The sequence below is a fragment of the Sesamum indicum genome, linkage group LG8 (assembly GCF_026168435.1).
Source record: "Sesamum indicum cultivar Baizhima isolate 11 linkage group LG8, ASM2616843v1, whole genome shotgun sequence".
Lineage (NCBI taxonomy): Eukaryota > Viridiplantae > Streptophyta > Magnoliopsida > Lamiales > Pedaliaceae > Sesamum > Sesamum indicum.
The window spans coordinates 25,091,142-25,104,923 of record NC_142664.1 but is presented as its reverse complement, the minus strand read 5'-3'; the positions used below and the strand labels follow the sequence as shown (position 1 = coordinate 25,104,923).

At 57.0% G+C, this 13,782-nt stretch overlaps 1 protein-coding gene across 1 annotated transcript; it reads right to left on the bottom strand.

Annotated features, from left to right (window-relative positions):
* Window positions 1–931: 931 nt before the first annotated feature.
* LOC148787327 (uncharacterized) lies at window positions 932–13,181 on the bottom strand. The gene is made up of 2 exons (XM_088883570.1): window positions 9,742–13,181; window positions 932–1,055 (listed from the first exon to the last, which is right to left on the bottom strand). The coding sequence occupies exons 1-2, from the start codon at window positions 13,179–13,181 to the stop codon at window positions 932–934; spliced, it is 3,564 nt and encodes a 1,187-aa protein (XP_088739696.1).
* Window positions 13,182–13,782: the final 601 nt, after the last annotated feature.

Below are 13,782 nucleotides of genomic sequence, written 5' to 3'. Positions count from 1 at the left end.
TCTGTGCCTCTCTCTGCACTCTCTTCCCAAAGTGGCGGGTAGCTCCCCACAATCGTGCCTCAATGCACTGCATTTCTCATTGTCTGCTCAAGTTGGAAGTCTGTGTACTCCTCTACACTCTCTTCCCCATTGTAGCCCACACTGGAAGTATGTGCCTCTCTCTGCACTCTCTTCCCAATTGTAGCTCAATCACTGATCGTTTGCCCCCACGAATAGTGTCTGAATACACCCAATTTACAATGCAAATACCACAGGTCGGAAGTCTGTACACGCATTCTGTACTCTCTTCACAACTTCTCAAATGGGTGGGTAGCAAACTGTGCTTCAAGTCCCGTCAAGTGCGCCTCTAAAACTCTGATGTTCCTCAAAACAGTGCCTCAGATACACTCGAATTGATTTGGAACGACTGAAGTGTGGAGTCTGTGTGCACGCTTCACACTCTCTCCCCCACTCGAGGTGTTGCCGTCCTCGGCAGACACACATACCCGCCTCTGCGGTTGATCACACTTGAACCAACTTTAACGCACATGGGCCGGTTGCCCCAAACTGTCGGAACCACGCCACTCGTGGACCGAACGCCTCTACAAAGAGTCCTCTCTTGACTCAGCACGAAAATAGGGTCACTGCCCCCAAACATCGCGGGACTGGGATTTGCATTCACAACACAACACAGGGCTAAGATTTCTTGAATCCTTGCCCGGCCGCCAAACTCAAATTCAATTCCAAATCCTAGCCCGGCCGCACCATGCCGCTCATGGTGCCAATGGAGCCCGATGCTCCCCTCAAATCTCAACTCGGTAGTCCCCCTCGGAAATCCATCAACCAAAGAGCCCATAATATGGTGTCCGAATCCCCTCGAAGAACATTCGCAATTCCGCTCAATTATGCTCCTGACGAGCATCCAACGCACGGCTTAGTGGGCTGCTCCCACTCAAGCTCCGGACAAGTTGCCGTTTTTCTCATAACGGATGCTTATGCCCCTCTGGTTCTTGAAGCGTGCCATCTTTCCTCTAGACGCACTCTCATCTACCACAACAGCATTCCATCCCACATTTCTGCTCGGCCACATACGGCTCATACCGACAACTGCCCACAAAACGAAGGGGTCTCAACATCCACTCCTCGCAACCCCAAGGGTGGCTTGTTCCAAGCACCTCATGTGCAATTGTGCCTAAGCACCTCAACTTTCTGCTCATCCTTCCCCGCTGGAAGGTTCCTCGAATCCTCATGAGAAGGTGGCCCTTCATCCACCACTCTCCACAAAAGGTGGCATCTCGCACACCAAAACGGCCTCAACGCCTAGATCACCTCCTGACTTGCGGCAGCTCCGCATACATGGTTGCTTATCTCGCAATCGTGGCTCTCGCAGTCCACCCGACGCATCGGCATGTCCCCCTCTCGCTCAGGGAAGCCAAGATGAATTCTGAAATCTGATATTCGTTCCTTCCAAAAAAAAATTTCGGACCACGGTTGACAGCTCGCTCGACATATCTGCGACGCTAACCCAACTGCCAACCAATATCATCGAAGTTGGACCGTAGCCGCTTGCCCTTTGAAGCAGCCCAAACTCGCGCAAAAGGACTCTACCCAACATAATCTCTGTGGTAGACATCCCCCAAAATCATACCGTCTCACAATCGGCTCGCTGAAGCATTTTAAAGCCCAAGACAACAAAGCCACATATCTGTGCCCGAATTACGGCATAATCTTGTCTCAACTGACGATCTCAACCCAACTGAGCTCTACCTGATGTAGAGGCGTGTGCCAATCCAGATCTTCAACTGGGCACAATTCTCTTTTTGAAGAGCACAGAGCCCGGGTACCGGGCTCTGATACCAACTGTCACGGGCGGACTCTCTTGTCACGCAGCGGAATATATTTTTCGCCCGTGCGGCGTCTCAGGTTTTACCCAACCTTCGACCAGCCTTCGCACATCTCAGAGTTTACCGACTGTTAGCCTTCGCACATCTCAGAGTTTACCGACTGTTCGTCGCGTGTCTTCGACACTGAAGCTCGCTAGCACGACATCTGAACGCATCCCTGCGCGGCACCGCGTGCCTTTGCGCTCGCCTATCCAAAATGCCCATGTTCGCCGAGGCTCTCGGCACGCACGCCTTAGCGTCTCTTAGCGACCGGCCCCGACTAGCTAGTCTGCCGCCATGCGTCTCGCCCACAATCTCGGAACCCGCCGACGCATCCCTCGATGGCAAGGAGCATCCTCGCTCGACCTCGGCATTACGGCGCTCCGCATGCGCCCGCAACGCCCGTCTCATGTCCAATGCACACTCGGGGCATCCTTGGCGCACGCCTTCGTCGTGGCCGTCTTTTATGCCTCGCCCGAGTAGGACCGCACCTTAAGTCCGAGGCCCACATGATATGCCGACATCTTGCTTTGATCCCGCATGGCATGCCCGACATGCCTTCTTGCCTTTCGACGTGGCTACATAATTTGCCCACAATGCGGCGTCGCCCCACGACCGCTCATCTTGGCCAACGGACCCCCATGGACGGCTAGAACCCGATAGCGCGTGCCATGAGTTGGATCACGAGGTCTTGGAGTGCTTGCCTCGATCACCCATTCGCACGAGAGGTGTTGCCCCAAATATCTCGCAGCCCGCGGAGCAACCTTGCACGTCACACGGAACCTCTCGGCCGCATTTGTGCCCAACGTAGGCCGTCCTGGCCCTACGCTGCCCGTCCGGTTCCCATGCCTTTCGGGGACTCTAAACACTCCTTTGAGATGCCTAGAGCCGGCCCTTGGAGGCCCCCAACATGCCCCCAAGAGATGCTCATTTAGTGCCGACGTTGCCTACCGCCACTGCCGTCGTGCACGGGGAGGGCCGGCTGGAGCTCACCGCATCATACCCCCCTTATAATAGGCTTAAGAAAGTTTTTCCTATTTCCAGCAGTAGACATTGAAAGGGGTTGAGGAGCGCACCTTTTTCGTATCTCCCTCAACCGACGTCCAAATCACGTGCCGCTTGAACCGTAGCGTAGCCTACGACTTCTACATCATAACTCTTGAATTTCAGCCCCATCCGATCATCCGTCGCTGAGGAATTGCCCACGCAATATTCTGAAATTACAGTCTCGCCACTGCACTGGCAGACTCTGAAGATCATCGTCGTTTCCTACCCAAACGGAACCGTCTACCTCTGAAACATCTTGGAGGTGTTCCCAACACTCCAAGGATCTCGCCATAGAAACAGTTTTGCAAATCTCGAAAGATAAAGCACTCTGCTTCATGCATTTCTCTCCTGCTCGCGCGCAGGGTGGCGCCTGATCGTCGCCCTTATATCTCCTTGCCCAAACGTCCTCGGAATGACTTCATACTTGGCGGATAGCATCCCCACACATCAAGGAAGTTCCCATACGAACAGTTTTGCAATCCCCAATCGGTAAGAGTCTCTGCTCGTAGGCCGTTTGCGCACCTGCGTGCCGGCCGGCCTCCCCTAGCCGCCCGCACGTCCTCCGCAAGTCACTGCCGGCCGTCTTGCCCAAGGAGCGGCCAGTGACACCGAGGCCCGGCGTCCGCGCAAGCGTTTTTTTTTTTTTTTTTTTTTTTAATAATTAAAATAATTAAATCAAAATTTTAATAACTCAAAAATAAATTATTTCAACAAAAATGAATTAATCATGTGATTTTGAGGTGACGCGACGCCCGAGGCGCGCGCGCGCGCACGTCGGCACGGGCTGCCTGCGCGCGCGCGCGCACGTCGGCAGTGCCCGCACAGGCGCGCGCGCGGCCGTCGGCACTGTCCGTACAGGCGCGCGCGCGCACGTCGTCAGTGGCTGCCTGCGCGCGGCCGTCGGCAGTGGCTGCTGCGCGCGGCCGTCGGCAGTGTCCGCGCGAACGTGAACTCTCCAGTTTTTTTCTCAATTATTTTTCAAACATTTGGGACGCACAATATAACTGAATATAATAAAATAAATATTTCGCGATACAAATACGATGCGTAAAAAATTAAAATATTATTCTATTGTGTCTTCATATTTTTCCCATTTTTTTCCTTTTATTTATTATTTTTTTAATAATTAAAATAATTAAATAAAAATTTTCACACCTCAAAAATTAATTATTTCAACAAAAATGAATTAATCATGTCATTTTGAGGTGACGTGCAAATTTTCATGCAGTGGTCGGCCAAGGCGCGCGCGCGCGCGCGTCGGCACGGGCTGCCTGCGCGCGCGCGCAGGCCGGCACGGTCCGCGCAGGCCAACACAGGCCGCGCAGGCGCGCGCGCGCATGCCGGCACAGGCCGCGCAGGCGCGCGGGGACAGGCCGGCGCAGGCCGCGCAGGCGCGCGCGCGCAGGCCGGTACAGTCCGCGCAGGCGCGCGCGCGCAGGCCGGCACAGGCCGCGCAGGCGCGCGCGGGCAGGCCGGCACACGCCGCGCAGGCCGCGCAGGCATGCCGGCACAGGCCGCGCAGGCGCGCGCGGGCGGGCCGGCACACGCCGCGCAGGCATGCCGGCACAGGCCGCGCAGGCGCGCGCGGGCAGGCCGGCACACGCCGCCAGGCCGCGCAGGCATGCCGGAACAGGCCGCGCAGGCGCGCGCGGGCAGGCCGGCGCAGGCCGCACAGGCCGCGCAGGCGCGCGCGCGCAGGCCGGCACAGTCCGCGCAGGCGCGCGCGCGCCCGCCCGAGTGCCCGCGCGGCCCCGCCCGGCAGTGCCCGCGCAGGCGCGCGCGGCCCCGCCCGGCAGTGCCCGCGCAGGCGCGCGCGGCCCCGCCCGGCAGTGCCCGCGCAGGCGCGCGCGGCCCCGCCCGGCAGTGCCCGCGCAGGCGCGCGCGGCCCCGCCCGGCAGTGCCCGCGCAGGCGCGCGCGGCCCCGCCCGGCAGTGCCCGCGCAGGCGCGCCCGGCCCCGCCCGGCTGTGCCCGCGCAGGCGCGCCCGGCCCCGCCCGGCAGTGCCCGCGCCCGCAAGGCAGTGCCCGCGCAGGCGCGCGCGGCCCCGCCCGGCAGTGCCCGCGCAGGCGCGCGCGCGCCCGCCCGGCAGTGCCCGCGCAGGCGCGCGCGGCCCCGCCCGGCAGTGCCCGCGCTGGCGCGCGCGCGCCCGCCCGGCAGTGCCCGCGCAGGCGCGCGCGCGCCCGGCCCCGCCCGGCAGTGCCCGCGCAGGCGCGCGCGCGCCCGCCCGGTAGTGCCCGCCTGCGCGCGCGCGCCGGCAGCGTCCGCGCAAGCGTTTTTTTTTTTTTTTTTTTTTTTTTTGAATAATTAAAATAATTAAATAAAAATTTTCATAACTCAAAAATAAATTATTTCAACAAAAATGAATTAATCATGTGATTTTGAGGTGACGCGAAAATTTTCATGCAGTGGACGCCCGAGGCCCGGCGTCCGCGCAAGCGTTTTTTTTTTTTTTTTTAATAATTAAAATAATTAAATAAAAATTTTCATAACTCAAAAGTAAATTATTTCAACAAAAATGAATTAATGATGTGATTTTGAGGTGACGCGACGCCCGAGGCGCGCGCGCGCGCACGTCGGCACGGGCTGCCTGCGCGCGCACGTCGGCAGTGCCCGCACAGGCGCGCGCGCGGCCGTCCGCACTGTCCGTACAGGCGCGCGCGCGGCCGTCGGCAGTGGCTGCTGCGCGGCCCCGCCCGGCAGTGCCCGCATGCGCGCGCGCGCCCGCCCGGCAGTGCCCGCCTGCGCGCGCGCGCCGGCAGCGTCCGCACAAGCGTTTTTTTTTTTTTTTTTTTTTAATGATTAAAATAATTAAATAAAAATTTTCATAACTCAAAAATAAATTATTTCAAAAAAAATGAATTAATCATGTGATTTTGAGGTGACGCGAAAATTTTCATGCAGTGGACGCCCGAGGCCCGGCGTCCGCGCAAGCGTTTTTTTTTTTTTTTTTTTTTTTAATAATTAAAATAATTAAATAAAAATTTGCATAACTCAAAAATAAATTATTTCAACAAAAATGAATTAATCATGTGATTTTGAGGTGACGCGACGTCTGAGGCGCGCGCGCGCGCACGTCGGCACGGGCTGCCTGCGCGCGCGCGCGCACGTCGGCAGTGCCCGCACAGGCGCGCGCGCGGCCGTCGGCACTGTCCGTACAGGCGCGCGCGCGCACGTCGGCAGTGGCTGCTGCGCGCGGCCGTCGGCAGTGGCTGCTGCGCGCGCACGTCGGCAGTGGCTGCCTGCGCGCGCACGTCGGCAGTGTCCGCGCGAACGTGAACTCTCCAGTTTTTTTCTCAATTATTTTTCAAACATTTGGGACGCACAATATAACTGAATATAATAAAATAAATATTTCGCGATACAAATACGATGCGTAAAAAATTAAAATATTATTCTATTGTGTCTTCATATTTTTCCCATTTTTTTCCTTTTATTTATTATTTTTTTAATAATTAAAATAATTAAATAAAAATTTTCACACCTCAAAAATTAATTATTTCAACAAAAATGAATTAATCATGTCATTTTGAGGTGACGTGCAAATTTTCATGCAGTGGTCGGCCAAGGCGAGCGCGCGCGCGCGTCGGCACGGGCTGCCTGCGTGCGCGCGCAGGCCGGCACGGTCCGCGCAGGCCAACACAGGCCGCGCAGGCGCGCGGGGACAGGCCGGCGCAGGCCGCGCAGGCGCGCGCGCGCAGGCCGGTACAGTCCGCGCAGGCGCGCGCGCGCAGGCCGGCACAGGCCGCGCAGGCGCGCGCGGGCAGGCCGGCACACGCCGCGCAGGCCGCGCAGGCATGCCGGCACAGGCCGCGCAGGCGCGCGCGGGCGGGCCGGCACACGCCGCGCCGGCCGCGCAGGCATGCCGGCACAGGCCGCGCAGGCGCGCGCGGGCAGGCCGGCACACGCCGCGCAGGCCGCGCAGGCATGCCGGAACAGGCCGCGCAGGCGCGCGCGGGCAGGCCGGCGCAGGCCGCACAGGCAGCGCAGGCGGGCGCGCGCAGGCCGGCACAGGCCGCGCAGGCGCCCGCGCGCCCGGCAGTGCCCGCGCAGGAGCGCGCGCGCAGGCCGGCACAGTCCGCGCAGGCGCGCGAGCGCCCGCCCGAGTGCCCGCGCGGCCCAGCCCGGCAGTGCCCGCGCAGGCGCGCGCGGCCCCGTTCGGCAGTGCCCGCGCAGGCGCGCGCGGCCCCGCCCGGCAGTGCCCGCGCAGGCGCGCCCGGCCCCGCCCGGCTGTGCCCGCGCAGACGCGCCCGGCCCCGCCCGGCAGTGCCCGCGCAGGCGCGCGCGGCCCCGCCCGGCAGTGCCCGCGCAGGCGCGCGCGCGCCCGCCCGGCAGTGCCCGCGCAGGCGCGCGCGCGCCCGCCCGGCAGTGCCCGCGCAGGCGCGCGCGGCCCCGCCCGGCAGTGCCCGCGCAGGCGCGCGCGCGCCCGCCCGGCAGTGCCCGCCTGCGCGCGCGCGCCGGCAGCGTCCGCGCAAGCGTTTTTTTTTTTTTTTTTTTGAATAATTAAAATAATTAAATAAAAATTTTCATAACTCAAAAATAAATTATTTCAACAAAAATGAATTAATCATGTGATTTTGAGGTGACGCGAAAATTTTCATGCAGTGGACGCCCGAGGCCCGGCGTCCGCGCAAGCGTTTTTTTTTTTTTTTAATAATTAAAATAATTAAATAAAAATTTTCATAACTCAAAAGTGAATTATTTCAACAAAAATGAATTAATCATGTGATTTTGAGGTGACGCGACGCCCGAGGCGCACGCGCGCGCACGTCGGCACGGGCTGCCTGCGCGCGCACGTCGGCAGTGCCCGCACAGGCGCGCGCGCGGCCGTCCGCACTGTCCGTACAGGCGCGCGCGCGCACGTCGGCAGTGGCTGCCTGCGCGCGGCCATCGGCAGTGGCTGCTGCGCGGCCCCGCCCGGCAGTGCCCGCCTGCGCGCGCGCGCCGGCAGCGTCCGCACAAGCGTTTTTTTTTTTTTTAATAATTAAAATAATTAAATAAAAATTTTCATAACTCAAAAATAAATTATTTCAAAAAAAATGAATTAATCATGTGATTTTGAGGTGACGCGAAAATTTTCATGCAGTGGACGCCCGAGGCCCGGCGTCCGCGCAAGCGTTTTTTTTTTTTTTTTTTTTTAATAATTAAAATAATTAAATAAAAATTTTCATAACTCAAAAATAAATTATTTCAACAAAAATGAATTAATCATGTGATTTTGAGGTGACGCGACGCCCGAGGCGCGCGCGCGCGCACGTCGGCACGGGCTGCCTGCGCGCGCGCGCGCACGTCGGCAGTGCCCGCACAGGCGCGCGCGCGGCCGTCGGCACTGTCCGTACAGGCGCCCGCGCGCACGTCGGCAGTGGCTGCTGCGCGCGGCCGTCGGCAGTGGCTGCCTGCGCGCGCACGTCGGCAGTGTCCGCGCGAACGTGAACTCTCCAGTTATTTTCTCAATTATTTTTCAAACATTTGGAACGCACAATATAACTGAATATAATAAAATAAATATTTCGCGATACAAATACGATGCGTAAAAAATTAAAATATTATTCTATTGTGTCTTCATATTTTTCCCATTTTTTTCCTTTTATTTATTATTTTTTTAATAATTAAAATAATTAAATAAAAATTTTCACACCTCAAAAATTAATTATTTCAACAAAAATGAATTAATCATGTCATTTTGAGGTGACGTGCAAATTTTCATGCAGTGGTCGGCCAAGGCGCGCGCGCGCGCGCGTCGGCACGGGCTGCCTGCGCGCGCGCGCAGGCCGGCACGATCCGCGCAGGCCAACACAGGCCGCGCAGGCGCGCGCGCGCATGCCGGCACAGGCCGCGCAGGCGCGCGGGGACAGGCCGGCGCAGGCCGGTACAGTCCGCGCAGGCGCGCGCGCGCAGGCCGGCACAGGCGGCGCAGGCGCGCGCGGGCAGGCCGGCACACCCCGCGCAGGCCGCGCAGGCATGCCGGCACAGGCCGCGCAGGCGCGCGCGGGCAGGCCGCGCAGGCGCGCGCGGGCAGGCCGCGCAGGCGCCCGCGCGCCCGGCAGTGCCCGCGCAGGCGCGCGCGCGCAGGCCGGCACAGTCCGCGCAGGCGCGCGCGCGCCCGCCCGAGTGCCCGCGCGGCCCCGCCCGGCAGTGCCCGCCTCTCACGAGGCGCCTATCACACAGCGCGTCGTGTGGCTAGTAGTCCGCTGACTACGTCCGCCAATACCTCCGCTCGGCACAAATGCAGCGCGCCGAATATATCAGAGTCGGGAGGAACAAATCACAAAACAGTAAATTGCGCACGCGGATTCAGAAAACCAAATTGCATTGAACTGAAAATGCGTATACAATGATCAACGATGCTAGAGCAAGGGGATCGCCTTGAGGGGGACTCTAACACGTCACTAAACCAAGCTTCTTGAACTCATTCCCCCCTATAATAGGCTTAAAAAAATAAATCCTATTGTCTACACTAGACACTAAAAAAGCTGAAATTTGCAACTCAAGAGGCATAACGTCCCCTTGAGGAATCTAAACAACAGAAAGTAAATAACAAAGCAGTAACAAAGCAATAAAAGGCCTACACCTAGGACTCTAAGACTAGTTGGTTGTCCAGCGTCTGTCGATGAAGGCTGAGTGGTCGGCCATGTAGAACGGTTGAGTGGCCGAAGTGCGCGTCACGGGGCCTAGTGAACGGGCAGCCCGTGACATTCTCCCCCACCTGAGATAGCGACGTCCCCGGCGCTACGGAAGCATGGTACGCTTCGACAAGAGGTAGAAACGCCTTTAGGTTCATCACTCGCTCCCAAGTGTTCTCCTCGCTGCTGCATCCCCTCCATTTCACCAAGTACTCTGTGTGGTATTTCTTCACGGCACTCGTCACTCGGTGATCTAGGATTACTTCAGCCACCTTCTCCTTCGTCTTCTTCAATTCGAGTTGTGGGCGGCTGTGTTGATTGCGGGTATCGTCTTCCTTGTCTGCTGAATACTTCTTCAATTGGCTGACATGGAAGACGTTGTGGATCGTCCACCAGGGCGGCAACTCCACCTTGTACGTCACCGTCCCAATACGCCTAAGGACAGGCAAAGGACCGATATATTTCTGCATCAACCGAGGATCTCTCCACCTTGATGACTTTGACAATTTCGGATTCGGGACCTTCACCAGCACCAGGTCTCCCGCATTGAACTCAATGAAGCGGCGATTCTGATCTGCATACTTCTTCATCCGCTTCTGAGCTGTCTCCAGGCAACTTCTAACGATATCAACATTCTTCTTCCACTCCTGGGAGAAACTTCGAGTAAGAGGGGATCTCACACTTTGGGGAATGTCAAGAGTGTGAGGAAGGAGCGGCTGCTGCCCAGTAATGATTTCAAAAGCGCTCTTGTTGGTGGTGGAAGAGCTCTTTTGAACATTGAAATATAGCTGAGCGACATCCAGGAGCTTCACCCAATCCTTCTGCGTACCTCGCACAAAGTGCCGAAGGTAGTCCTCCAATGTAGAATTAAAGCGTTTTGTCTGACCATCGGACTGTGGATGATAGCTCGAGCTCATGGAACGTGTGGACCCGAGAAGTTTGAACAACTCGGTCCGGAAGGCGCCAGTGAATCGGGAGTCACGATCACTGACAATATCTTTTGGCAGTCCCCAATGCTTAACGATGTGCTTGGAAAAGAGATGAGCTGTCCCTTCTGCTGTAACGTGTTTGGGTGCTGCGATGAATGTAGCATATTTTGAAAAATGATCTACCACGACGATGATAGAGCCTAAGTTCCCGACCTTAGGCAATCCAGAGATGTAATCCATGGAGACGCTCTCCCATGGACGCTTTGGGATGGGAAGTGGTTGCAGCAGACCGGCCTTCTTCTGATGGTCTGCCTTGTCGTGCTGACAAATCAAACAAGTGCGGACATGCGTCTCGACATCGTCCTGCATCTGTGGCCAATGATAGGCCCTCCGCACCGAAGCAAACGTGCGCTCCTGTCCTTGGTGTCCCGCCCAAAGTGTGTCGTGGCATTCGGAAAGAAGTGATTTCCGTAGGTCCCCGCCTCTCGGAACGTATACGCGGTTTCCCTTGGTCATCAGCAATCCATCCTCGATCCAGAAGTGTCGAGCCTTGCCCTGCTCGACAAGTCGAATCAGGCGTCGCGCCGCGGGATCTCTCGGTAGTAACTCCCGCACCTGATCCTTCGTAGAGATAGCAGCCGCGCTAGAAGAGGGCGCTGCTATCGACTCCAAGTTCGCCAAGTCCGCCCTGCGGCTCAAGGCGTCTGCTGACTGCTTCCTAAGCTCCACAAGCTTAGGTTGCGGTATTCTGTACGGTGCCCTAGCGGGCGGTCTCGTGCCAGGCACCAACTCGATCTCGTGATCCACTGCCCTCTTCGGAGGTAGCTTCCGAGGCAGCTCGTCTGGCATCACGTCTTCAGACTCCCCCAACAGTTCCTTACTACCGCCCGGGGTGGGCCCTGACACCTCTTCCATCTCTTCAAAACAAAGGGTACCCAAGTAGGAGATCTCATCCTTGTGCCCCTTCTCAAACCGCATGGCCGACAAGTTCTTCTCTCCAGTACGTCCGGCCGAGGTAGGAATGACACACGGCTTCGCCCCCAACATCATCAGCGAATCGGCATGAGGTAAGACAGCAGTGCGTGTATCCCGTAGAAATTCAAGCCCAAGGATAAGCTTGAAGTCGTCCATTGCCACAACAGAAAGATTGGTCTTGCCCTCATAAGCACCAACCTTAATCAGCACAGACTTGGCTACCCCGGCAATGGGTTGTGCAGCCGAGTTGATCGCCTTCACACGCCCAACTCCCTTCTCCAGCACGAGCCCGAGTCTCGCCACTTCGGCGCTCGCAAGGTAGTTGTGAGAGGCTCCAGTGTCGATCATGGCTCGAATCGGCTTGCCATGAATCTTCACATCCACGAACATCAACCCTTTCTTCCTAGGAATCCGGGGCTGAACATCTTCTTCTTTCTTCTCCGGCTGCTCCACAGTAAGAGCCGGGATGGTCTTTTTCGCAAGGGGTGGCGCGACTCTCTTCGCCGCCACCGTAGAGAATGTGTTGCACCATTGGTTCACGGCCCCCAAGTTGTCCTCATCCTCCTCCGTGTCATTCTCACCACCTGCCTCTGCTTGTGGCTCCACACTCTTTGAGGACGACACCTTGTCGGTAAAGGTCGTTGCCAATGCATTCAACACCTGTCTTTTCGGGCAATCCCGATACATATGCGGACCATCGCAGATCAAACACCCTCTTCTCCTCTCGGGTGCTCCCTGCCTGTTCTCTTGGGGCTTGTTCCTGACTGAACTGCCCTGTGAGCCATTCTGAGAGTGGGGCCTCTGGTCTCCCCCACCTCTGCTGAAATTATTCCTGAACCATCTCGTCCCATTCGACTTTTCCCGCTCAGGACTAGGCGTTGCCTGCCTATCCTTCTGAGTCTCTAGGTTGAAATCGGCCAGGCGTTCGGCCGCTATAATAGCCGAACTCAAATCAGTCACTCGTTGCCTCTGCAACTCGTTTCTCGCCCACTGTTTCAAGCCTTCCATGAAAGTGAACAGCTTGTCTGCCTCCGACATGTCTCGGATGTTCAGCATCAGTGCTGAGAAAGCTTTGACATATTCCCGCACGGAACCTGTATGCTCAAGCTTTCGCAATGCCCTCCTGGCATTGTACTCCACATTCTCGGGGAAGAACTGCTCTCTGATCGCCTCCCGTAGAAGAGCCCACGTGTCGAGCTGTATTTGATGTGCCTGGATCTCCGCAAACTTGGTCCGCCACCATAGCTTTGCGTCACCAGTCAGGTACATGGTCGCAGTCGCAACCTTCCTTGCCTCGTCCCGCACGTCTGCCGCAAGGAAGTACTGTTCCATGTCGAAGAGGAAGTTCTCGACCTCCTTCGCATCACGCTCACCGCTATAGGCCTTCGGTTCTGGTATTCGAAGCCTAGCACCGGGGTCGTGAGCAATCATAGGCGTGCTACCCACTGCACGCTGGAGCAATCCAATCTGAATGGACATCTGCTCCATGTCACGCCGCATATCGGCAATGCTGTCGTTTCCGAATACGCCAGCCATCTCCTGAATCACGTGCCGACACTCGTCCAACTCCGAATTCAGCACCGTGATCTCAGATTCTAGAGAAGAGACCTTCGTCTCCAATTCCACCAACCGGGAGTGTCCGTCCTCCGGGTTCTCAGCTCTCTCGCTGGTTGAAGCTGCGGCATGTCGCGGGCTTTCCGGATCTTGCCCCGATGCCCTCGCAGCAGTAGCGGTCCGCCTCGGCCCCATCGTGGCACGAGGCTCTGATACCACCTCTCACGAGGCGCCTATCACACAGCGCGTCGTGTGGCTAGTAGTCCGCTGACTACGTCCGCCAATACCTCCGCTCGGCACAAATGCAGCGCGCCGAATATATCAGAGTCGGGAGGAACAAATCACAAAACAGTAAATTGCGCACGCGGATTCAGAAAACCAAATTGCATTGAACTGAAAATGCGTATACAATGATCAACGATGCTAGAGCAAGGGGATCGCCTTGAGAGGGACTCTAACACGTCACTAAACCAAGCTTCTTGAACTCATTCCCCCCTATAATAGGCTTAAAAAAATAAATCCTATTGTCTACACTAGACACTAGAAAAGCTGAAATTTGCAACTCAAGAGGCATAACGTCCCCTTGAGGAATCTAAACAACAGAAAGTAAATAACAAAGCAGTAACAAAGCAATAAAAGGCCTACACCTAGGACTCTAAGACTAGTTGGTTGTCCAGCGTCTGTCGATGAAGGCTGAGTGGTCGGCCATGTAGAACGGTTGAGTGGCCGAAGTGCGCGTCACGGGGCCTAGTGAACGGGCAGCCCGTGACACCGCGCAGGCGCGCGCGGCCCCGCC

Coding starts and splice junctions, on each gene's coding strand:
- LOC148787327 (XM_088883570.1), bottom strand. CDS start 13,181: ATGGGGCCGAGGCGGACCGCTACTGCTGCGAGGGCATCGGGGCAAGAT. Junction 1,056..9,741: donor GTGAAGAAATACCACACAGA/GTACTTGGTGAA, acceptor GTGGCCGAGCAG/AAATGTGGGATGGAATGCTG.